Source organism: Ursus maritimus, unplaced genomic scaffold (genome assembly GCF_017311325.1).
Source record: "Ursus maritimus isolate PB19 unplaced genomic scaffold, ASM1731132v1 scaffold_33, whole genome shotgun sequence".
NCBI lineage: Eukaryota > Metazoa > Chordata > Mammalia > Carnivora > Ursidae > Ursus > Ursus maritimus.
The window spans coordinates 21,152,725-21,177,747 of NW_024425897.1; the positions used below are offsets into that span (position 1 = coordinate 21,152,725).

Genomic DNA, 25,023 nt, shown 5'->3' on the forward strand with positions numbered 1-25,023 from the left:
TGATTCTTTACCTCTGGACAAATGGACAAAAAATGAATTTAAGGAGGATAGCTTTAAAAGTTATTTTTTATTTTTTTGTTGTTTTGTTTTGTTTAATAAACCTTTATTCTGGAAGAAATTCAGATTTACAGAGGCTACCAAGATAGTGCAAAGAGTTTCCATTTACCCTTCACTGGTTTTCCCCCTTGTCAAAAGTAGGAGTTAAGAGTTTTTGGTTTTTGTTTTTTTTGCGTTGTGGCAAAATCTATATAACGTAATTTGTCATTTTAACTGTATGTGTATAATTCAATGACATTAAGTGGCATTCACAACATCCTGCTACTGTCACCACTGTTTCAAAATTTTTTCATCACACACAACACTCTTCACCAAAGGTTTTTTGTTTTGTTTTGTTTTCTTTTAAATATTTTATTTGTAAGTAATCTCTGCACCCAACATGGGGCTCAGACTTACAACTTGAGATCAAGAGTTGCGTGCTCTACCGACTGAGCCAGCCAGGTGCCCAGAGGATTTTTTTTTTAACTTCTGTAAAAACAACACTACGACATTAAGAGAAATTAAAATATTCTCCTATACTTTCAGCTCCCTAACAAACTGTATGAAAGAATTAAAACTGGAAGGTCTTTTCCACCCTGTAGATCATGCTGTCTATCTAGAGGTTACCGTTATGAATGAATAGTACCAGGGGATATTTACTCTTCCACATCTTTTGCTGTACCTGTATTAACATCTCACAAACATAATCTTTTTTCTTAAAAAAAAAAAAAAAATTAGGCATTCTGTTTGGTAAAATACTCTGTTTTGGAGATTTTTTTTTTCATATTGCTACATCTAGATCTATCTTGATCTTCATAAAGACTGCACAGTATTCCATTGTCTGGCGATCCCATGATAATTTTAACCAGTTCCCTATTGATGGATGTTTAAATTGTCTCAGGTCTTAGACTACTGTAAACTCTATTGCAATGAGTATTTTTCTCCTGATTTCTTTCAGCATGGTCTGAAATATATTCTGTAGGATATAATCTGTAGGATAAATTTCTAATAGGTGTGACAGAGGGCATGTGAAATTTTGATTTTTATAGGTATTGCCAAGTTGACTTCCAAGGAGTTTGTAGCAGTTCACGCCCCAGTGCCAATGCGTGGAAGTTCCTCTTTCCCCACGTCTGAGCTCTTTGGCATTCTGATACATAAAAATGGTATCTCAAATGGTGTTTTAATTTCTAATTCTTTACTTATGAGTAAGATTGAGCATCAAGAATAGGGCACTCCCTGTTCTTGAAAACTCTCCTCCAGCGAACGCAGGGGGGTCAGAGCACTTGACTCTCCGAGAATGTCACTATTCCTCATAACTTCTTTATCGTAGGCTGTTATCTCTAAGCCACCTATTTAACCACAGACTGCAATACAGAGAAGCAGTAGGAGTTTTACCATGAATCACAGAATCGTTTCTGCAATTGAAAAATTTCTGATGCTTAGAAATATTGTCCCAAAGCCACGCTGTTAACGCGAGCAAAATCCTTGCTTTGTAAAGCTGTTGCAGTGGCAGCACACCAGTCTCCTTCCACCGCAGGAGGGAGGAGTCCAGTCCCTAAATGGATTCTGAGATCACAGCGCCTCTGTTCAATCCCAGAGCAGAAAGGGGACAGTGTCAGCAAATGAAAAACATGCTTTTGTCTTCCTTTGTTTTGCAAAAGGTGCACTCAGCTAAACACGAAAGTGGCCAAACTCACCACAGAGCTCAAAGAGGAGCAGGAAATGAACAAGTGTTTGCGAGCCAACCAAGTCCTCCTGCAGAACAAACTGAAGGAGGAGGAGAGGGTGTTGAAGGAGACCTGCGACCAGAAGGATCTGCAGATCACCGAGATCCAGGAGCAGCTGCGTGACGTCATGTTCTACCTGGAGGCTCAGCAGAAGATCAACCACCTGCCTGCTGAGACCCGGCAGGAAATCCAGGAGGGACAGATCAACATCGCCATGGCCTCGGCCTCCAGCCCCCCCTCTTCGGGGGGCAGTGGGAAGCTGCCCTCCAGGAAAGGCCGCAGCAAGAGGGGCAAGTGACCTCTGGGAAGTAGATGTCCCTGAGACTGTTTTCCCTGGCACGGCGAGGGTGTGCTGGGGCTTCAGCTACATGTGAGGGTGGACCTGGAATAAGTACAAGTGGGGACGGAGCCGCCGTTGTTTGGATCTTTTCTTTGCTGCGTGTGCTGTAGCAACCGTAGGGCCGGTGGCGAGGAGAGCTGATGGAAATGGGCCGGGTCTTTAAAAGGTGGCTGCTGTTTTCCACCGTAATAGTTCACTAACCTCAGACATTCTCTAATGACCATTTTGCCTTCCTACTTGATAGAAGCCCCAGCTCTGCTGTGCATTCTTCCATCGTATTTATTGAGTCGGTGTATTTCACGTTCAGTTCTGGGGTCTATTCAAGACATCGAATTTTTTTTTTTTTTTTTTGTAACCTCAATGGTCACGTTACCTGAGGTCATAGCAGCTGCTTTAAAGAGAGGTTTGCACTGGCCACTGAGGATTTATGAAAATTTCCTAGTGTTAGTCTCCTATCATTGTCATCCCTCCCTGCATCTGGGAATTGAAGAATTGGTTGAAGGTCACATGAAAAGAGGCTGGGCCCGTAAACCTTCAGTCACTAGCATGTCACCAGCCGCCATCTCTTGCTCCGGGGCTAGCCAGGAAAAACAAACAACCCGCACAGGCTGAGCTGACCCAGTGTAGGGAAGATGGTGGCGCTTCTACTTTGTTTTCGATGACTCCACAGCACATTGTGAACCTCAAGTAAGGAGGAGGCCAAAGGGTTGCTCCAAGACCCAGCTCTCGGAGTGGATTTCCTAGCATCTAGCAAGAATCAGCAGGCAGATTTATCATCCGTGTGAAAACGCAGAGTGAGGCCTCTGACTAGCTGATTGTGTATTTTGCTGGGATCAGTATTTTCTGAATGTTTACAGAAGATCGGGCTGCATGTTCAGGTTGCGGCTAGAGGGAGCTTGGGCAGATTTTCAATGATGCTTTTAAGATACAACCAAAGGCTGTTTTTAAATCCGAAAATGAGAATTTTAACAGAGCCCTTTTAAAACAGTCATGCAATGCTTGTTGTGAGCCAACAGAGGGGCTGTGTACTTTCTCGAGAAACCTTAACGTCAAGTAATTCATAATACGCAGTAATTAAGCAAACTTAATGTAAGACCCGTGTTGGAATTTAAGCTTCCAAAGGAGGTAGCCGGATAGGTTAACAAGATGTGCCATTAAATGATGGGGTTTGTTTTCTGCTTTAGAATTAGCCAGAGTTTTCAAATGATCATATTTTAGAATTGTTTTTTAGCCTATGATTAGGCTTCATCCATCCCCTTTGGCCTAAACGTCTTACATGTTACTTGTTAGCACACAAACTGTATTGTTAATCACCATCCATTTTTGTGGGATATGCTGTAGCATTTCCCAAAAAACCTTACCTGTAACTTTGCAAAACGAATGTACTCAGATTCTCAATTTTTACTTAGGGCAGACCAACTCTACAAGTCCCCCTTGGACTTATATATACAGATATCTTAAAGCAAGAGCGGGAATGTAAAGCATAACCTAATTCTCTTTCCTATAGAGATTCTATTTTATTTAAAGTCTATTTTTACACTAGTTAGAATCCTGCTTTTTTGGCCAAGTACTTGTCTTGCATGTCTGACCTTGCAGAAGCTGGGGTGGATTGTAGCATACTAATTAGGAGAATTAGAAGTAGTTGACAAAGCTTGCTCGCTCCTCATTTTCCCATGATCACCTCCATCAAGCAGCCCTACCACCAGCTGGGAGAACAGAGCTCTTCAGTACAGGTGGGCTAAGTGTTCTGAAAGGCTGTGCCCTGAGGAATGAGCAAATAGGCAAATGTTTCCTAACTACTTGAAGGTTTAAAATTTTTTTTCCAGAAATAAAGAATCTTATCAAGGTACATTAAGAAAATGTTTTTGAAAAGGGTCAAAGAGTGATGTTTGAATTTGACAAAATTACATAAGATAGAGACTGTTCGTGTTTTCTTGAGGATAGAAATGAACCACTTAATATATCCGTACTACCTTGAACAATGAAATTGCATTAAAATAACCAAACTTTGAAATGATTTTGCCCTGTGTGAAATTTGTGTCTCTCTGATTGACATTTGCTTGGGAGCTTGTATCTATAACCTAAGAAAGTGTCCGTGACCTTGGATTTAAAAGACGCATTAAAAATCATCCCCTCAACAATAGAGTGAGCAGCTAGATTATTCATGTTTCCACCCCTTTGCTCCAACTTCCCAAACTAATAAAAAGAATAAGGAAAATTATTGGAATTTGGAGGCTTGGGATAGGCTGAGACTCAGCACACAACTCTTTTTGCAAACGGAAAGCAATTTATACACCAGAGACTTTTTCCCAGGCCCTATCGCCAGCTGAGATTGTTTCTTCTTTGAAACTGTCCCAGATGTGACTGGTTAGGATACACTGGGAAAGACAAAGCCCTGAAGCAATTCCCAGCTCGATGCTTGCTCAGGGACGTTGTCCTCAGCAGAGGGCTAGGAAACGAAACAGCCAGCCAGGAGAGTGTAGAGAGCTTGGCAAATCACAAATGAACAACCTTCTGTCATCACTTGGAAACCCCTCTCCTGGTACAGTCGGGATACACAAGTTACAAATACTATCCTTAAAATTTGGCTGCTGTGCACTCTGCCACGTTGCTTGGGCTGGTGGCAGACGGGCTCACGTGATGAAGTCAATGGGCTTATCTAAAAAAGGAAAGTTGCTCTCACTTTTGAGGAAAGTGATTTCGTCTTCTCCAGGATAAAGCTGAATTAACTGCCGCAGTGAATTCTGCTGCGTTAATTTCTTTCTTGGCAGTGGAAGGGAAGTTTTTCTGGAGTCTCTCACGACCCAGCTCCTGCTCCTTCATGGTGCTGGGGGATGTCTACACTGCTCAAAGACCTGGCTCTCACCTTAAGCGAGTTTAGGAAGCCACCAAGAGCCACCAAGCCTCTGACAGGCTTCTGCTTCTGGCCAGCCCTTTTCACTCTTGTCTTGAAGTTTCTTGAAGTAGGAGTCCTAGAATATCTGCATGGTATCTACACCAACAGATGTAGCTTTTTTTTTTTTAAGATCTGCGAGAGAGCATGCGTGCAGGCCGGGGGGAGGGGCAGGGAGTGAATCCTCAAGCAGACTCCCTGATGAGCAGATTCCCAGGACCTGAGTTCATGACCTGAGCCGAAACCGAGAGCCAGACACCACCTACTGAGCCACCCAGGCCCCCCAAGATGTAGCTTTTAAAGTTAAAAATTTTTAAGTGACGGGAAGGAGTAAAGTAGTAATAGGGAAAAAAGCCTTTCCCTTCAGGAACCGCCCCGCCCCTAGAGCCGAATCCTGTGCAACGTGAGGTTCATTCCCCACCCCACCCCCCAACATTGCACTGCCCTCAGCCTGGAGCAAACACATTTTTGCGTTGGTACATTAGGAGACCTCAGGGAAGTTATATAAAGCTGCTTTTATTTCTTATCCTCATTGAGGGGAGCTATGGGGAGAGCTTGTGGCCTCTTCATCCTGACTAATGTCATAATCAACTCCTTTATGACTTCATCTTTTAAAGGTAATGGTAACCATTTACCACTTCCTGGTGACCCTTTTTACCCTGCCTCCCTGGGCCTCGTGCCCTCCCCGAATGCTCAGGCACTTGACAATATTAGGTTCTGTTAGACATTCGTTTTGAAAGCTGCACTCCCAGAAGCCAAAGCTATCTCAGCATCATTTTAGCTAGTATATTTTCACGAACATGGAGCAGTCTCTACTGTAATTCTGGAAGCTTAGGCGAGCACGAAGGGCTCTGCAGTCGGTTCTTAATCTGGATTTTGCATTCTTACTGCACTGAAGAAGGCCAGGGAGAGATGACCAATCTGTTGTTTTACACAAGATGAGTGTAGTCTTTAGGGCCCAATGTCGAATTGCTTCAGGTCAGAAACTTCTCACTGGAATCATCTGGAAAATGTGGTTTTGGTACTTGGCACGGAGCTGCGCGGGTGCAGATAACGTTTATTACTCCGAGGCTAATTACCAAGTGCACTAAGTGAACTAAAGCCGCTTTGCTTTTTTTTCAGATCACGTTCTAAATCCCCTGACCCAAAACTCCTTTCAGATCCAGCCTCGAATAAGACTGATGGTGAAATTCTTCCCGAAAGATAAAAGGGGAACATAAATGCTGAATACGAGAAACACTACTGACCTGGCCTCTGTGGAGATGTCTTTCACCATCTCTTGTCTGGAAGGAGCAGTCGGTCCCAGACCAAATCTGCCTCTATGTCCATTTCCTTATTTAAACAGGAAGGGTGCGCCAAGACCCCTCCAGCCAAATCGATTTGTGATTGCAGATTCTCAATCCCTTGGGTATGGCCCAATGGGCCAAGAGTCCAGACTTTCCCTAGAGGGCTGGGCACAGTCAAGTGCCATTAAAAGAATGATGTGTCTCCACCACTTGAGAAACTAGACGGTTCACTTTCATCACTAACATAATGGTTAGCCCCAAAAGACTTTGGTGCTCACTGAAAAGAAGGAACACGAACTCATTTCGGGGGCAGAAGAGCAAGATCACAGAGAAGGACCGAGAAGTGAAGGAGAGTCCATGGAAAATTTTAGGAGGAACAAGAGAGCGGCTCTCCTGGAAACACTCCAGCGGAGAGCAAACAAACTGTGACTTATCACACACAGCCAGAGGGTCCTCCAGCAGCATTTTCCAGGAATTATCTTTTGTGAAAGACTTAGCCTTAAGTCGTGGCCATGCCCACTCACACAGTCTAACTGATGAGTTTGTGCTCACACGGAAACTATGAGCCCAAAACCGTTTGCAGAAGAGACAGCAGTAGAAAAGCCACGTCACAACCCCCTCCCGCCCCCACCTCCTGGCCCCACCTGTCCTTGCGGAAAAAAATTAAAATCCTCTTTTCAAAATGCATGCCTCCAGAAAACAGCTTCATTGCATTTGTTTCCATGCCGCGGAAAATCGACACTAACTGGCTTTGATCCCAAACAGGGCCAACTGCAGAACGCTGAGGTTCTGCACCCGGGAGCTCAGAGGCCTCCTCCATCCACCCTCCCCCCAAGCACATTCGTCTTCAATTATGTGGGAACATGCCTGGGCCGGGGGCTGCTGCCAGAACTCTCCTGGCCCCAATGGAGGAGGCCCCGTGCTGCGGCCCAGAATTTTGCCGAAAAGTCCATGCAGGATCTCTCAGTTGCTGCCAATCGTGCACTCTCCCTTTGGCGAGATTCCTAGCTCTGTTTGGCCAGAGTAACGCTAAAGCTCTCCCTTCTCACTTTCTTCCTCTATGCTCGGTTCTCCTCTCCCCGCGGCCCCCTTCCCCCTCACTCTTATAAATAAGAATGTTCTGCTGCTTTTCAGAACCAGAATAATCCCAAGAAAGACAGCCTACCCCTAGCCCCTCCTCTCTCCTCTCCCAGCCGGAGCCCTCCTCGGGAGAGGGCTTTTTGGTGAACTCTTAAAAACAGTTTTCACCTGCGGAGATAACATTCTTGTGAGAAGGGAGGTAATTGACGCTAAGAAGCCCGATTGAGTTACTGTTAGCCCGTGTGAACCCAAGTTGACTTGGAACCACCTAGAAGAACAAACCCAGGAGAGACCCGTTTTCCAGCACCAGTTACCCCCAAGGAGGCAATCCAGAGAGGCAGACCCAGAACCTCTGTTTTCTTTGTAGGACCCAAAGCCGAGGGAGAATTAGAAGCGCAGAATTCGAGACCTCTTCTCCACATGCTGAGCGTTCAGGGTGGGAGCAAGCTCTGCCCTGTTTGGACGGGTCTGATTCCAAGGGCTTGAAGCTCACGTTTGTTGAATTGCTGCCGACCGAACCACAGTTCTTACGCTGAGTACTTTCCACGCACTGTTCCGTTCAGTCCTCCACGCCAGCCGGTGAGTAGGTAGAACTACCCCGCGGTACAAACCGAGAAACCGAGGCCCAGCAGGGGACAACTCAGGACTGGCTGAGGTCGCATCGTGGATCCCTGGTAAGGGCTGAGGTCGCATCGTGGATCCCTGGTTAGGGCAGTGCTCAGTCTCAGCATTACCTGAGTCCAAAATCTGGGCTCCTGGCCACTCCGCTCAACTAGCCCCTCTACCCTTGGGACGTGGGGACAGAAAGGACACAGCTCCCAAGTCCCCATTTTGTGGTTGCTTTGGGAAAGGAGCAGAGTACTGACGAGGCCACTTTGGTGTGAGTAAAACGGTCCCATACACCCACCTTTTGCAAGCCTCCCCCGCTCCTCATGGAACTTTCTAACATCTGTCTCCTCTCCCACTCCAGCGGGGCCTGAGCCAGAGCTGATAAAGAAGGAGGAAGAAAACCACGCCAGTGGTCCCCCCTCCACCCAAAAGCCGACTTTGGGGAATCACTTCATTCCGATTGCCTGTTGTGGCCCCTTCGCCCCAGGGAGGCTTGGGGCCCAGTCCACACCAACCACTTAAGCTGACATCTCGGTTCTTTTATACAGAGCTTCATGGAAGCCTGGGTGCTTCCCCAGCTGGAAAAGTTGCTTCCGGAACCAAAACTATCTAGACTCTAAGGAGTCCTTTCTTTGAGAGCATAGACTCAGTTACTGCCCCCAGAGGCGCACACAGGAATAAACAGACTAACTGGAAACTTGAGGTTCTGGAAGGATCAGCTTAGCTTGTGGCTTCAGTTTATTACAGAATAAGTGGAGAGAAAGTCTAGAACAAATTTTTTATAAACTCCCAGGGGCTGTTACAAAGTGGTGTTAACCTGGCAGGTATAGACTGGTCTGTGTGTGTCCGCGTGTAAAGGTCATCCAAAACCTTTTTCTTTTTCTTCTTCTTTTTTTAATATTATAACAAGTCAAATTTAATTTAGAATACAGATGCAATACCTATTATCCTACTTACAATTATATATTTTAAGTGCTATAAGATAATTGCAAGAGCACTGTATTTTGGGATATACACATATATTATTTCTATGTTTTTTATTTTTGAGATATAATTAGCATATAACAGAATGCAGGTCTCAAGTGTTCAGTTGCATGAGTTTTGACAGTTGTCCACGTCCGTGTAATCACCACCCAAATCAAGATGTAGAACATTTCCATCTCCCCCCAAAAATAGGATGTTTTATTTTTAAAGCAGGAAAATATAGAGAGGGAAAGTAAAAGTGGTCTTATCTCAACAGAGGAAACCATTAACACTTTGGGGTGTTTCTTCCAATGTTTTCTAGGCATATTGTTTCTATATGGTTTATTTGTTCTCTCAGTCATTACTTGAGGGCCTACTAAGTGCCAGACTCCATCAGGATTCTGGGTCTATAAGCGGATACTACAGTCCCAGTCCTTGCTCCTTTACAAACAAACGAAATTGTATGAAATTTCAGAAAACGATAAGTGCTAGGAAGGAATAGTGTCAGGGGCAGGAGGGAAGGGCTGCATTACGTAGGGTGGCTACAGATGCCTCCATGCTTGATTATGTGCAAAACAAGTCTTGCTTCGGACTTCCAGCCTCCAGAACTATAATAGAATCAACTTCTATTTGTTCTAAACCCCCCAGTTTGTGGTACTTTGTTACCCTGGGACACTGACATGCAGGTCTTTGCTTCCATTCCCTCCGACAGCTTGACAACTGCTCCCTTCCCCGGCCATTTCCTATTCCCGCACTCCACCTAAGCGCGGTGTCCTCCTGAAGGCCCGCCTGGTGTCCGGGACGAGCCTGGCCTCCCCAGGCTGTGGTTTCTCTGTACACCAGCAGTCATGAGTCATTCCTGGTCATCTCCACCAGCCCTCTGAAGGCGAGGGGTTCTCAGGAATAAATCCCAGCCTCCCTCTTCCTTTCCCTCTCTCTCTAGGTGAGCTCACCAGGTCCTGTGGCTTGAAAGACCATCTCGACGCCACGAAGTCCCATCCCCAGGTGGCGGACTGTGGCCTGGACCCTGCTCCGAGCTCCAGATTCACAGAAGCGTCTGCTTGCTCAACGTCTCTGTCGGGATGCCGCACACACAGGTACCTTAACGCGCTTGAAAGGAACGCTTCCGTTCTCCCCCACAAACCTGGCTCTACCTGCAGCTCGGGTCTTTTGTCTCAGAATAAGACTCATCCTCTTCCAGCGAGGAACTCAAGCCAGAAGCTGGGCATCACCCTTGACTCTGCCTTCTTTCCCCTCCCCAGCCATTGGCAGGCCTCCCAGATCTTTGCAGAACCCACTCTGTCCAAGCCACTGTCTTCACTCCTCTGGACAGTTGCAGTGGCTTCCTTGCTGGTCTTTCCACCGTTACTCCCGCCCCTTTCCACATCATTCTCGATACCCTCACTTATGACAGTTAGAAAGCCCATCCTTGATTTTCCCAGATCTTAGAGTAAAATCCAAAGCCTTGCCTCGGCCTACAAGATCTTGCGTGACCTGGCCCTGACCTACCTTTCCAGTCTCATCTCGCAGCTCTCTCCCTCCCTCTCACTACCTCCCAGCTCCCTTGACACTTATACAGTGTGTTCGTCTGCTAACACAGCCGTAACAAAGTGCCACAAACCGAATGGCTTAAACAACAGAAATGCGTTGTCTTGCGGTCTGGAGGCGAAAAGCCAAAGATCAAGGTCACTACAGGGGTGGGTCCATCTGAGGCCGTGCGGGAAGGATGTGCTCAAGGGCTCTCCATGCAAACGGAGATCTGCAAGTCTGCCTCCAAGCCTGGACAGGCAGTGCGGTGCCGAGGTCTGTGCCCGGGGCCTGGGTTCAAACCGCAGCTCTGCTACGGCCTGGCTGAGTGGTCTAGGGAAAGTTATGTGACATCTCTGAGCAGTGATTTCATCTCCGGAATGGAGAGAGTAGTAATATCTGCCCCTCAGAAGATTTGTGGGAGGATTAAAGGAACTGGTGCTTAGCTCAGCTCAGTGGACACAAATTGTGGTCTCTGTGTTAGCGTTTTCGCCACCCCCAGTCTCCCCCAACCTGTGTTCGTGGCCCCTGTGCTTACACATTTTGAAGGTGGGGACCGTTTTCCTTCATCCGCTCAAGGCCTGGCCCAGAGAAGCCCCTCAACACTGGCGTGTTGGAAGGGATGAGGAAGGAGGGAATGGACAAAGGCCTGGGCAGAGTAAAACCAAGCATGCTCCACGTGGTAGGAGGCAGGCAAGGGGCAACCTCATCCGTACGATGCCAGCACCCAGCAGCTCCCCCGGCATGGCCGGGGCTTTAATAAACACTTGCCGAGTGAATGGGACAGGCAACAGGAAAAATGTACAAAATGTCTGAGGGGCTCAGGAGAGGGCAGGGTGATTGTGACTGAGCGTGCCAGGAATGGCTTTAGGGACAAGGTGGCAATCGAGATGGACCTTGGAAGGACAGAGTGGGCTGGCCTGCCCTGTGGCCTCTGTCTTTGCAGCACTAAAGCGAGTCTGGAGAAAACAGCCTTGAGCAAATTCTGCCAGTTAGAGGAATGTATCTGTGAGATGCTTTGAGGTACGAGTAACAGAACCCCAGCCGAAGAGGCATGGCTCACACGATGAGGTGGGTCCGGGTCTGGGCAGGTGAAATGAGCGGCTCAGCAGCCTCACCAAAGACCTGGTCCAGAAGCCCTCCAAGAGACTTTCCCTCACTTTCCATGAGGCCAACCGTGGTTCATCTCCCAAGACTGGGGATAGACCTCACCACCCCAGAAACTCAAAGAGGGTGACTATCTGGACAATTGCGCTGCTCTCTTAGCAAACAGATGAAATCATGATTGGTTGGAGCCAATCATAGGATGGGTATGGACAGGGATGGTCATGTGATGAGATTATGGCCAATGAGATGGAGAGGGAAGTCTGCTGGGGGTTTCTGGAAATGATTTTACCCCCTGAAATAAAAAAGGTGAAAGTGAGGCAGTTCCTTTTGTTCATGGCTCCTATCTTCCTTCTTTCCTTCCTTCTCAGAATGCCACTGTGTGAGGCTATGATGCTTGGTGTCACAGCAGCCATTCTGTGACCCAGAGGGACAATGTTACAGACATGCTAAGGATGGCAGAGCAGAAAGTGAGAAAGAACCGGGTTCTTGATGACGTAGTTGAATCACTGAACCAACACTGGAATTGTTTGCCTGCAGACAGCTAATTCATGCAATAAAGAAACCTTTATCACTTCAGTCCCATTAGTAGGGTATTGTATTACTTACAGACTAAAGCATTCCTAATTGATAGAGTCCCTAACTCTGTCTAACTTACTTCCCTCTCTACGTTTCACATTCCTTCTTTGCTGGCAATAAATTTGGAGCTGCCAGCCATCTTTTCTGCCATGTGGGAAGAGATCACTTGAGAATAAGATCAATACAGCAAAAAGGAGAGGGGAGAAGTGGAGAGGGACTGGATCCAGCTATGCCAGAAATGAGCCCTATCCCTGGACTTTGCAGTTACATAAGCCAATAAATTCCATCCTCCCTCTCCCCCACCTTTTTTTCCCCCCTTAATCCAGGTTCTTTTGATTTTCTGTCAATGAAAGAGTCTTGACTAATATACTGTGCCCCAAAGTGCCATTTCGGGGTCTTCCCCCACGTCACAGACCATCACAAAGTATTTGTCAAGGAAATGAATTCACTACTTTACCTTCTCTTTCCTGCATCCCAGACTCGGAGAAGCTACCCAGCCCCCTGCAGTCGTGGTGCTGGGTGTCTGCAGTGCACAGCGTGTTCAGCCACAAAGTCTTACAAAGTGAAGGCCTGTGTTAGTCAAGATCCTTCAGGCACAAGTCAGGAATCCAACCCCGACTGATAGAAGCAGATAAGAGGAATTGCTTAGCTCTCGTTAAGGGAAGCTCGGGGGTGCGGCTGGCCTTGGGGACTGTGGTCCCACACTTGGCCAGCTCACTAACCACCGAGAGCTCGGTTTTCCTTCCGACTGACCTCACTTTCCCGTCCACACGCAGGCTTCCTCCAGGTGGAGACGGATGAGGGGGGCAGGACCCCACACGGCACCGGGTACTGCTCACACTGGCTCACCAGCACCTTCTCTCTCCAGCCTCCCTGCAGAGTCCCATAACTTCATTTACTTTAGCCCCATCTGGGCCACATGCCCTGCCTGGGGTAACCTCTCTGACTCTGACTGACCATACCCTAGGCCATGTGCCCTGTGGCCTTGAGGGCAATGGGACCATGACCACCTTGTGTGGGGAAGAGAAAGCTCCCCAAAGAAAGGAAGGGAGCTATTATGCAAATGAGGGGGGTCGGGAAGGCAGGGCCTGGTGGATGGAACTACTGACATCTTTCATAAAGCCATCCCACTACAAACTGGGACTTAAAAAAATCTTAATGGATTTCACGAACTGCTTTGGACTCACTAAATACTTCTTCTGCACCTGTTAAGTGCCAGGAGCTGTGTTAGGAGCTGGGGCAATAAAGGTGACCGAGCAAAAGTCCCTACTCCTACAGATGTCCCAATCAAGTAAGTGACCAGTTATGTAAACCGATACCGTGGTTCGTGGTTCGCTGTCGTAAACTGTTGTGCTCTGGGAACGCCAGAAAAGGTGCACTTCATTCTCCCCCGTTGTGGGGATTAAGGAAAGCTACAAAAGAGAAGTGCCATTTGAGCTAAGCCTTGAAATTCAAGTATGGAGATTGGCAGGTGGAAAGGGGTGGGCCAGTCCTTCAGCAGAGGAAACAGCAGGAGCCAGGAACGGAGGGGAGGAAATGCCTGGTGGAGCCCAAGAGCTTCAGGGGAGCCCCAGCTGGCTAAAGCGGGGGTGTCGTGTGTTCGGGTACAGGGGTGGCCAAAGATGGCCACATCCTCATCCCCCACACCCATGAGTACTACCTGATATAGCAAAACCGACTCTGCAGATGGGATTAAGTTAATGATCTTAAGATGGGGAGGTTGTCCTGAATTATCCAGGTGAGACCTAAATGCAGTCACAAAGGTCCTTATCAGAGGGAGGCAGGAGACCAGAGCAGTAGGAGATCGTGTGACAACAAAAGCAGAGGAAGAAAAGGCAAAAAAGCCAGGGAATGTGAACGTCATGCAGAAGAAAAGATAAGGAACACGTTCTCCCCTAGAGCCTCCAGAAGGAATGAGGCACGTTAGCACCTTGGAGTTAGCCCCACGAGACTCACTGTGGACTTCCAACCTCCATAACCGTGTGATGATAAATTGGTGCGCTTTTAATCCACCAAATTTGTGGCCATTTGTTACAGAAGCGATAGGACACTAATACAGGCAGGGTGGTCGATGGCAAGAGAATAGGATCAGGTTACGAGGACCTTGTCTATCACTCCGAGAAATTTGTCCTGGCCAGTCCGCGTGTTCTAACACCCTGGCCACAGTAATAGGTGAATAAAAGAACATGTGACCCAGTTCTGCCCAGTGAGCACTGGCCCTACGAATTTTGCGGTAATGCTGTCTTCGGGGATTGCCAAACTGGCCAGAATGGAAACTTGGAGCTGTAGGGGGCCATCTTTGCTACCACTAAGGAGGACTTGCCTGGGGATGTAGTGCCCAGAATGTATTAGACTTGGGGACCCAGTCCCCCTCCTTGCCTGGAGGATAGCTGAGCTAAGAGATGGAGAAGGACGGGGTCCCCAAGTCTAATACATTCTTCAGCCAATTTGTATAATAAGCCTTTTGTGCCACTTGAAATGGAGACTCATGGGGAGGAGTGGGGATGATTTTTTTTTTCTCTTTAAGTAGTCTACACACCCAACATGGGGCTTGAACTCAGGACCCTGAGATCAAGAGTCACACACTCTTCGGACTGAGCCAGCCAGGCTCTGAAAAACCCCTGAGTGGGTTTTTATTGGACAGGGATGACACCTGTTCTCCTCAAGCTCACTCACAATCTCACATTGGCCGCCATCAGTTCCTCCCTGGCAGGAGACTTTGGTTCTTGCTACTGGGCGTCTCCATAAACTGCCTGAGTGTCCTCATGACAGGGCAGCTGGCTTCTGCCAGAGTGAGCTCTCTCAGGAAGAGAAAGCAAGGGTGCCCGCCCAAGGTGAAAGCCGAAGGCTTTTTGGTAACCTAATCTTGGAGGTGACAGAGCATCGTTTCGGCCATATTCAGTATGTTGAAGCGAGTCATGAAGTCCAACCCAGTCACAAGGGGGCTAGAGTTACGCTTCCCTTTTTTTTTTTTTAATTTTAAGTAAACTCCACGCCACACATGGGACTTGAACTCACGACCCAGAGATCAAGAGCGGCATGCTGTACCCACTGAGCCAGCCAGGCACCCCCAGCTTCAACTTCTCAAAGGGAGGCATATCAGAGGATGTGTGGGGCGTCGTTTTTAAACCACCATACCGCCAAACCTCCCCCCATCTCTCATTCATGAGATTTGGGTCACATGGTTGTACCTGAACCAGTCACTGGTAAGGGGAATGGATTCTCCTAAGATTAGTCGCTGCTGGGGGCTGGGCTCAGTTTCCTCGGGGCTCAGGGCTGCTTGGGGGAAGGGTTTGGTATTGGGGGAGAAAGGAAAGAGTGGGTGTCAGTGTGGACACAGCAGTGAGTGTCTCACAGGCAGTACACTGGGGTAACTGGGAAGGCGGGGAGAGGTTTCAACGGGAGAGGAGCTAAATTTGATACTTAATTTAGTCCCAGATTCTTGAGTGGTATATATTTACCAGAAGAAGAAGGAGAATAAGATGAATGGCGTTTCCTTTCTGACTTGGAACCCTGTTTTGTCCCCTCTGCCCTAGAAATTTTGTAATTTGTGTTCTCTACAGAGACACAATAATCCTTTTTATCACTGGAGTCTTTGCAAAAATGCTAACTATTTCATAATGAAAGTCAAGGTTGTGCTAATTAAAGGATCTAACATGAAGCCCAAACAGTTTTTTCTGATTGAAGTGAAATTCACATAACAGAAAATTAACCATTTTAAAGTGAACCTTCAGTGGCATTTAGTGCATTCACAGTGCAGTGCACACACCGCCTCTGTCGAGTTCCAGAACGTTCACACGCTCTTCCAGCCCCAAAGCAACCCCGGGCCTATTAGCAGTCACTCCCCATTCTCCCCTTCCCCCAGCCCCTGGCAAGCGCCAGTCTGCTTTCTCTCTCTATGGATTTGCCTGTTCTGGGCGTTTCATATACATGGAATCATCTAATACGTGGCCTTTAGCATCTGGTTTCTTTCACTTCACGTCGCATCATGTTTTCGAGGCTCATTCATGATGGTATGGATCAGAACCTTAGTCCTTTTTATGACTGAATGATATTCCATCGTATGGATATACATTTTGTTCATCCCTCAGCCAGTTACGGACATTTGGGGTGTTTCCCCCTTTTGGCTACTGCAGGGAGTGCTGTTATGAACGTGTACGTACATATATTATTTTGAGTTCCTGTTTTCAATTTTTTGGGGGGTGTACCCCTAGAAATAAAGTTGCTGGGTCATATGGTACTTCTGTGTTTAACTCCTGATGAACCAGCAAACTGTTTTCTTTCCCCTTTTTTTTTTTTTTAAGATTTTATTTATTTACTTGGAGAGAGAAAGAGAGCACGCACAAACAGGGGGAGCAGCAGGCAGAGGGAGAAGCAGACTCCCTGCTGAGCAGGGAGCCCGATGTGGGGCTTGATTTCAGAACCCTGTGATCATGACTTGAGCCAAAGGCAGACGCTTAACGACTGAGCCACCCAGGCGCCCCTCCAGGAGTGGATTAAAAACAAATTATTAGTAATCTCTATACCCAACATGCGGCTTGAACTCATGACCCTGAGATCGAGGGTCACATGCTCTTCTGACAGAGCCAGGCAGAAGCCCCCAGGAGTGGATTTAAAAAACAACATATAGGGGCACCTGGTGGCTCAGTCAGCCAAGTGTCTGACTCTTGGTTTCGGCTGGCGTTATGATCTCAGGTCTTGAGATCAAGCCCCACGTAGGGCTCCATGCCCAGTGTGGGGTCTGCTTGAGATTCTCTCTCCCTCTCCTTCTCCCTCTGCCAGTCCATCTGCCAAACCGACCCCCCCACCGTTGGTTAAGCAACTGACTCATGATTTCAGCTCAAGCCTTGATGTCAGGGTCGTGGGTTCAAGCCCCACACTGGGCTCCGTGCTGGGTGTGGAGCCTACTTAAAAACAAAAAACAAACATAAACAAAAAACAAAAACAAAAACAAGCGTCTGTTAAGTGTCAGGCAGTGTTCTAGGCTTTATAACTGTAAGCAATAAAATTCCTGCATTTGTTGGACTTACTTCTAGGGGGAGGAAACAGGTGATAAAGAAACGACCAAATATGTATCTAGTAGTGATAAGTGGTATGAAGAAAAATCAAGCAGATTATGGGCGTACAGAGTGATGAGGTAGGGTGCTGTTGTACACAACAGGGTGCTTAAGGAAGCCTACTCAGCTCAGAAGGCTCCAAAATGAGCCCAAGGATCCAAACAAGATGAAGGACTGAGCCGTGTGTATACCTGGGGAAAGGGCATCCCAGGCAGAGGGAGCAAGTGCAAAGGCCCTGAGGTGGGGGTGTGCTTGGCATGCTGGAAAACTAGGAAGGAGGCCAGTATGTGGGGGCCAGGATGAAGAAGTGGAAGAGTGGAAGGAGTAGAAGACTGAAGAGGTAGTGAAGGTCCAGGTGGTTAAGATCTTGTAAGTCAAGGAAAACATGTGGTGCCTATTATTAAGATGTGAGAGCGCTAGGAGTATTTTTTAGCAGGGGACCCACAGACTATGACTTGTATGTTTTTAAACTACATGTTGTTTGGAAAATAGACCCAGCGGGGTAGGAGTATAAGCATGGAGACACATGAGGAGTGTTGGGCAGGCATGGGAGAGAGAATGTGGCCGGGATGGTGACGTGTGAGTCCCCGTGTGGTTAGGAGCAAGGTTAGGAAAGCGAGCCGGGACCCTGAGAGAGTTCAGGCCAGAGAGCCAGGCGGCAGGAGTGTCTCCGGAGGGAGGAAGTGAGGAAGTCTGCTACCAAGGCCAGAAAGTGGTCTTCTCCAGTGGGACAGCCATGGCATCCATTGAGGAACATGTTTCTTTGAAGGGGTGGGGCTCAGGAGAGGAGGGGAGTGGAGGAAGGGGAGGCGGGGCAGGCAACTCTCTGCTCAGCGGAGGGCAGTGCTGGAAGGCGGTGAGCATCAGTAGAGGATGACTTATGTAAAGGTGAGAGGCTATTGTCGAGTTTACTCTAAAAAAAACCCCAAAATAAATTTAAAACATTAAAAATTAAATTAAAAAAAAAAGAAAAGAAAGAAATATTTTGGGGCCCCTGGCTGGCTCAGTTGCTGTAGCATGCAACTCTTGATCTCCAGGTGGTGAGTTCAAGCCCCATGCTGGTGTAGAGTTTATTTTTTAAAAAATAAAAAATGATGAAAATTTTAAAGAGATGAGAGGTCTTATAGCATGTTGGTTTGCTGAAGAGAATGAGCCAGAAGAGAGTAGAGCACTAGGGATGTCCCTCAGTAGGAGAGAGACGATAAGATCTAGATGGAACGGCGGACCCTTCTACAAGCGCACATGTTTCTGTGGATGAGTCTGCTACTGCTACTGAACTTTGAATTTGAACCCCTTAGGGTTTATCTAATAATCTAAGAACATCTCCCTTGTTCTCTTAGCTCCAAAACCATCTGGCAATAGTTTGTTATTTTTTACTACTTTTTTATTACAGTAAAATATGCATAAAATTTATCATTTTAACCATTTTTTTTAAAAGATGTATTTATTTGAGAGCTCACGAGCAGAGGGGAGGGGCAGAGGGAGAGAGAACCTCAAGCAGATTCCCCGCTGAGCGTGGAGCTCGGCATGGGGCTCGATCCTACGACCCTGAGATCATGACCTGAGCCAAAATCAAGAGTCAGGTGCCTAACCGACTGAACCACCCAGGTGTCCCCATTTTAACCCTTCTTAAGCGTGCAGGTCATTGGCCTGAATTACAGGCACAGTGTTCTGCAACCATCACGACTATTTCTAACGCTTTTTCATCAGCTCAATAAATCTCAACTCTTGTTATTGAGTGAATTCCCAGTACACGATGGTGGTGTTGGTTGGTGCTCTCGCTGCAGTGGAAAAGGCAGGTTATGATAACTGTGTGTTTCTGGTCACTCTGCTCCGATATTAGTGAGAAGTCCATAAAGAAGGTAGAGGTGGGAGTGGGGAAGGCCCGGCGGAAGCGCCCTGGGATGTCAGTATTCCAAAGAAGAATTGACGATGTGTGACTGTCCTTGCACGATCTTCCGTGCAGTGCACAGAGGCTGTTCCCTGAGCCATAGCAACTCATGAACACCGGGCTTTGCTAGGAGTTGAGAAGTTATGAATCCACCTTCTCAGTTCCCGGCTACGCAGGCTTTCCCAAGAGGCCAAGTTGGCTCCAGCCCAGCCTCGTCATTGTAGGTGGGCCTCTCATTTCTGCCACTTCTGTCTCTCTGCAGAAAGTAGCACAAAACACTCAGCGCTCCAAATGCCAGGACCCCTACGGCCTCTTTAGGCGGGAGGTGAAAAAGGCCAGAAGGGAAGGGCCTGAGGGAGACACAGAGGCACAGACCCCCACACATACCCATCACGACTCCCTTCCCCACAGCCTCTTGCCTTTCTTTCCCTCTGGGCCAATACAGAAGGGTAAGCTCAGCCTACTCTTATTTGTCATGTAGAAGGGCATGGAGATGAGTGGGAACGGGTCCATTACTTGGTTACTAGGGGTCAGTCTACAGAAAACACCTTCCAGAGCTTGGCATGAAAGAGCCTACGTTTAAACGTAGCCCCTCCATTCAATTGAAACTTATTCAGCCTTAGAAGGGAAGGAGATTCTGCAATAAAGCTACGACACGGATGAACCTTGAAGACATTACGGTGAGTGAAGGTAGCCAGACACAGAAGGACAAATATTGTATGATTCCACTTCTGTGAGGTACTTCAAGTAGTCAAATTCATAGAGACAGAAAGTAGAAGGATGCTTACTAGGGGCTGGGGGGTGGAAGGGGGAAGGAGGAAATGGGTAATTAGTGTTTAATAGGGACTGAGTTTCATTTTGGAAGATGAGAAAGTTCTGGAGGTGGATGGTGGTGTTGGCTGCCCAACAATGTGAATGTACTTGACAGCACTAAACTGCACACTTAAAAATGGTTACGATGGTAAATTTTATGTCGTGTGTATTTTGCCACAAGGAAAAGAAAGAGCCCAAGTGGCAGAAAGTAGATTGGTGGTTGCCAGGGGCTGAGGAAGGGGGAATGGGGATTGATTGCCAATGGTTATGGGATTTCCTTTTGGGATGATGGAATGTTCTAAAATTATACTGCGGTGACAGTTGCACAATTCTGCAAATATACTAAAAACCACTGAATTGCACACATTTGAAATGGGTGAATTACAGAGAATGGGAATTAGATCTCAACAAAGCTGTTAAAAGAATAGTCCAAGTTGGACATCTTGGGAAAAGTACTAAATTAACAGATTCTTTTCCTTCATTTGCTTTCATTCTCCCTCTCCTTCCTTCTTTCTTGGTCTTCATTTGTTTGGACATTTTCAAGCACCTACTGTATGCCTTTCCCCTTTTTCCATCTAGCATCGTTGAGCATTCTGCTGACCTTTAATGCCCTTTTCCCCTGCGGGAAAGGAAAGGCTATTAAAGTCAGGCTGGAATAAATGGTGTATTTGTAAAGTGGTACAATAATATTGCCCAATAAAAATGAGATCAAAGGGTTTAACCAGTTCTATGAGGCAGAAAAGTTGAAAATCATAGTCTCGCAGACCATACCAAAAATCTGGATGAAAGCTGAAAGTTCCAGCCCGGAGCCTAACCATCTTATCTCTACAAGCAGGGGTGGGGCCATTCAGCATGCGGCCTATTCTTTAGTTTTCCTGTAATATAACCTCTGAAAGTTCCCTTCCCGGTGTCTGGCTGGCTTAGTCAGTGGAGTGTGTTGACTCTTGATCTCCAGGTTGTGGGTTCGAGTCCCACGTTGCATGTAGAGAGTGCTTAAAAAAAATCTTAAAAAAAAAAGTTCTCTTGCAAGTTGAGAACATCTAGGGCAGCCCTCATGGTCCATGAAGGACAATGAGGATGTCTTTCCCAAGGTCATATGATTACACTCAGGGTCCTCCAGAGAAACATTACCAATAGGAGATAGATAGATAGATAGATAGATAGATAGATAGATAGAGATATAAATTATAAATTTCTGCATAAATAGATCTATTATAAGGAATTGGCTCGTGTACTTACAGGGGCTCAGAAGTCCCACAGTCTGCCACCTGCAAGCTGGAGACCCAGGAAAGCTGATGTGGTAGTCCAATTCCAAGTCCAAATGCCTGAGAACAAGGGGCGTTGATGGTGTTAGATCCCAGTCTGGGGGCAGAAGACTGATGACCCAACTCAAGCAGTCAGGCAGAGGACTCTCCCTTCTTCTGCATTTTTGTTCTAGTCAGGTCCTCAATGAATTGGATGGTACCCACACACATTGGGGAAGGCAATCTGCTTTACTCAATCTACCAACATAAGTGATAATCTTTTCTGGAAGGCCCCTCAGAGACACGCCCGGAAATAATGTTTCACCAGATCTATCTGGGCATCCCATGGCCCAGTCAAGTTGACCTATAACATTCACCACCACAGTCAGTTTTGCAGAAAATACATGTGGTGCTCTTTTCATCAGGATGCTTCTAGCAGTCCTGAGCGAGATGACCAAGAATCTGGAGGTTTGAAAGTCATCAGATTGTTAAAGGTAGGCTTCTAAGCTTTCTTTGGAATACTGGGAGTCCTCTTGTTGAAGAAAAACAAAAGTTTAAATAGATTTTTCTAATTACCCCATCCCTGATTGTGATAGATTCCAAAAAGGGGCCACAAAATCTTTCCTCCCTGCATGCCTATCCTTTGCAAAGTAATTTTGCAGCTTGTTGCATCAAGAGATGGAGTCTATGTCCCCACCCCTCAAATCCGGGGTTGGCTTTGACTGTGACAGTAGAAAATGTGACACAAGAAGAGACATGAAAAGTGCCCGTGTGTTAGGGCTTGCCTTTTCTTGCTGCTCTCTGGGCCGTTGGGACAACCGCCATGTGAATGAACCCAGGGCAGCCTGCAGGATCATTAGAGATATGCGGCCAAGTTGTATTGATCAACCCCAGCTGATCCAGAGCCAACTGCCAGACATGTCAGTGAGGCCATTCTAGACCATCCACCTCCAATCAAGCCAGCCCAGAAGAGTTGTTCAGCCAACCTATAGCATTTTAAGGAAAAAAAAAAAGTTTTGATGTTTTAAGCCACTACGTTGGCGGTGGCGGGCGGGGGGGGGGGAGTTTGTTACACAGCAAATGCTAATCGATACACAAATATTTAGGATGTTCTTTAAAAAAAACTTAACAGCTTTAAAAAATGACGTGTTGAGATGATTATTAGAAATTGCAGTAACAGGGGAACCTGGATAACTCAATCGGTTAGGCGGCCGGCTCTTGGTTTTGGCTCAGGTCATGATCTCAGGGTCATGGGATCACGCCATGGGTCAGGCTCCACACTCAGTGGGGAGTCTGCTGGGGTTTCTCTCCCTCCGCAAACCCTCAACTCACGGGCACATGCACATACCTGCTCTTTCTCAAATAAATAAATAAATGGTTAAAAAAAAAAAAAGGAGAGGAATTGCAGTAACAGGATTCCTGAGTCATTTTCAGGATACCAGAAGCCTATCCTTTGCTTATTTGACGGATGAACACTTGTCCGGCGTGGACACGCTGAGGACAGAAATGAGCTGCACGTGCGATGGAAGAGAACAGGAGTCCCGATCACTGGAGGGTGAATCCAGCTCTCATAGGGCGTCAGCAGTCACCTCCGCGAGCCTGCCGAAGTCTGGGGATTAAGCGTAGTTCCCCAGGAGGCCCCTTGTGGTTTCCTGGCTTCGGCAGCTCTGATGAACTAGCCTGGCGCTTTCCCGAATGCCAGTATCACAGGCTATCAACTGGAAGAGAAGTAAGCTTTATCCAGAAGTGAATGTGAACTCTGCCCAAATCACGCGCGATGGAAACACATGGGGAAAGCAGGCTAGTTATCAACTGTCCCTCTCACTGCCTGGAAGTGCTTGGGTCATTAGGGGGTGGCCTTGGATGTTGGCCCCACCATTCTGGCCTGTGGCTTGTAGTCATTAGCAGGTCTAAATAGGAAGCATATGCCATTTCAGGCCCAAGTAAGCAAACGTGTATAAACTGAGAACTAGTCTGTCCAATCAAGTGAGCTCAGGTTTGTTGAGAGCCTACAACAGACCGACTCTGGAGGTGGCGGGGGGACAGATCTACCTGCTGCCCTGGCTTCTCTGTTTGGCTGATCTAGCATTTCAGCACAAAACAATACAAAGTAGGCAGAAAGGGAAGGTGTGTGTGCGTGTGTGTGTGTGTGTGTGTGTGTGTGTGTGTGTGTGTGAGAAAAGCTCCTGAAACTGGCCTCTTCTCTTTCTATAGGGTCAGGATTTACTGCCTAGAGTTTGCAAAGGACTGTTTGTGGTGGAATAAAACAAAATTACAGTGGTAGGGACAGTAATTGATCCTACTTTGGGAAACAGGGAAGGGAAGTAGGTGAGGGAGTCAGTGGCGAGTGACCTTGGGTGGCTCAGGCCACTTCTCCAGTGTCTCCGTCTCTACGATGGTGTGAGCACCAAAGGAAATCCTACACAGAAACCATGAAGCATTATATAAACAGTAGTTACTCTTACCGATGCCCTAACATTCTATTTTTTTAAATAAAAGGTAATATGTGCACATGGTAAAATAAATTTTCTTTTTTTAAAAAAAGATTTTTTAAAATTTATTTGTCAGAGAGAGAGGGAGAGAGAGACAGAGAGCGAGCACAAGCAGGGGGAGCAGCAGGCAGAGGGAGAAGCAGGCTCCCCGCTGAGCAAGGAGCCCGAAGCAGAGCTTGATCCCAGAACCCTGGGATCTTGACCTGAGTCGAAGGCAGTCGCTTCACCTACTGAGCCACCTAGGCGTCCCGATAAAATAAATTTTCAAAAATAAAATTTCAAATAGTACAAAAGTACATAGTAAAAATGTTTTCCTCCTCCCCAGCCCCCGAGTATCAGGTTTGTTTTTTCTTTTTTGTGCTCCATCTCATCTAGATAGATATATATATGCTTTACTGAAATATAATTGGCAGATAAAAATGTATATATTTAAAGTATACAACATGATGATTTGATCTATGTAGACATTATGAAGTGGTCCCGACAATCCAGTGGATTTATTTCTGTCGCCTCCCATGGTTATCTTTTTTTTCCTTTTTTTAAACAGTGGGTTTTAAAGATCCTCTCCGATCAGTGTGAATGAAGGTCTACCTCTTTCCCACTGAAGAGCTGAGAATATCCCGTTGCATTTGGGATGCCCCACAAGGTATTTAACCGCTCCCTGCTGGTGGGGCTTCTATTCTCCATTCCAAACAACATGGCAGTGATTACCCTTGTGTATTCGGCTTCTCACCTTGGCTGGGCCAAAGGAAAGGTGCAGTTTCAGTTTTGATGGGCTCAGCCTGCTGTAGATGGTGACTTTTACATCTGTCACCTCTTTCTCCAGTCGGGCAGCAGGCCGTCGTGGGTGGTGCCAGGTCACTAGAACCTTGCATTTGATGAAACCAAGAAGAGAAGTTTGCTTTTCCCAGAGCCCACTTAGGCTTTCACTGTTTTACATCACAAAGTGGTTTAGAGACCAGATGTTGGAGACAGACTGCCTGGGTTCAAATCCTAGCTCTAACACTTGTTTAATTTAATTTAATTTAATTTAATTTAATTTAATTTAATTTAATTTAATATTTTTAAAGATTTTATTTAGGGACGCCTGGGTGGCTCAGTCGGTGAAGCGGCTGCCTTCGATTCAGGTCTTGATCCCGGGGTTCTGGGATCAAGTTCTGCTTCGGGCTCCTTCCTCAGCAGGGAGCCTGCTTCTCCCTCTGCCTGCCACTCTCCCTGCTTGTGCTTTCTCTCTGTCTCTCTCTCCCTCTCTCTCTGACAAATAAATAAATAAAATCTTTAAAAATAAAAAAATTTTTTAAATGAAAGTTTTATTTATTTGAGGGCGCCTGGGTGGCTCAGTTGGTTAAGCGTCTGCCTTCGGCTCACGTCGTGATCCCGGG

General features: G+C 46.8%; 1 protein-coding gene across 1 annotated transcript in view; it reads left to right on the forward strand.

The window, feature by feature from the left end:
- The window catches only part of LOC103661283 (BRCA1 associated protein), a 28,677-nt gene extending 24,557 nt beyond the window's left edge, over positions 1-4,120 (forward strand). The window contains exon 12 of the mRNA XM_040619921.1: positions 1,698-4,120. Within this exon, the coding sequence (XP_040475855.1) occupies positions 1,698-2,061 (364 nt within the window). The 3' untranslated portion in view covers positions 2,062-4,120. The remainder of the gene's footprint in view (positions 1-1,697) is intronic.
- The last annotated feature ends 20,903 nt before the right edge of the window (positions 4,121-25,023 follow it).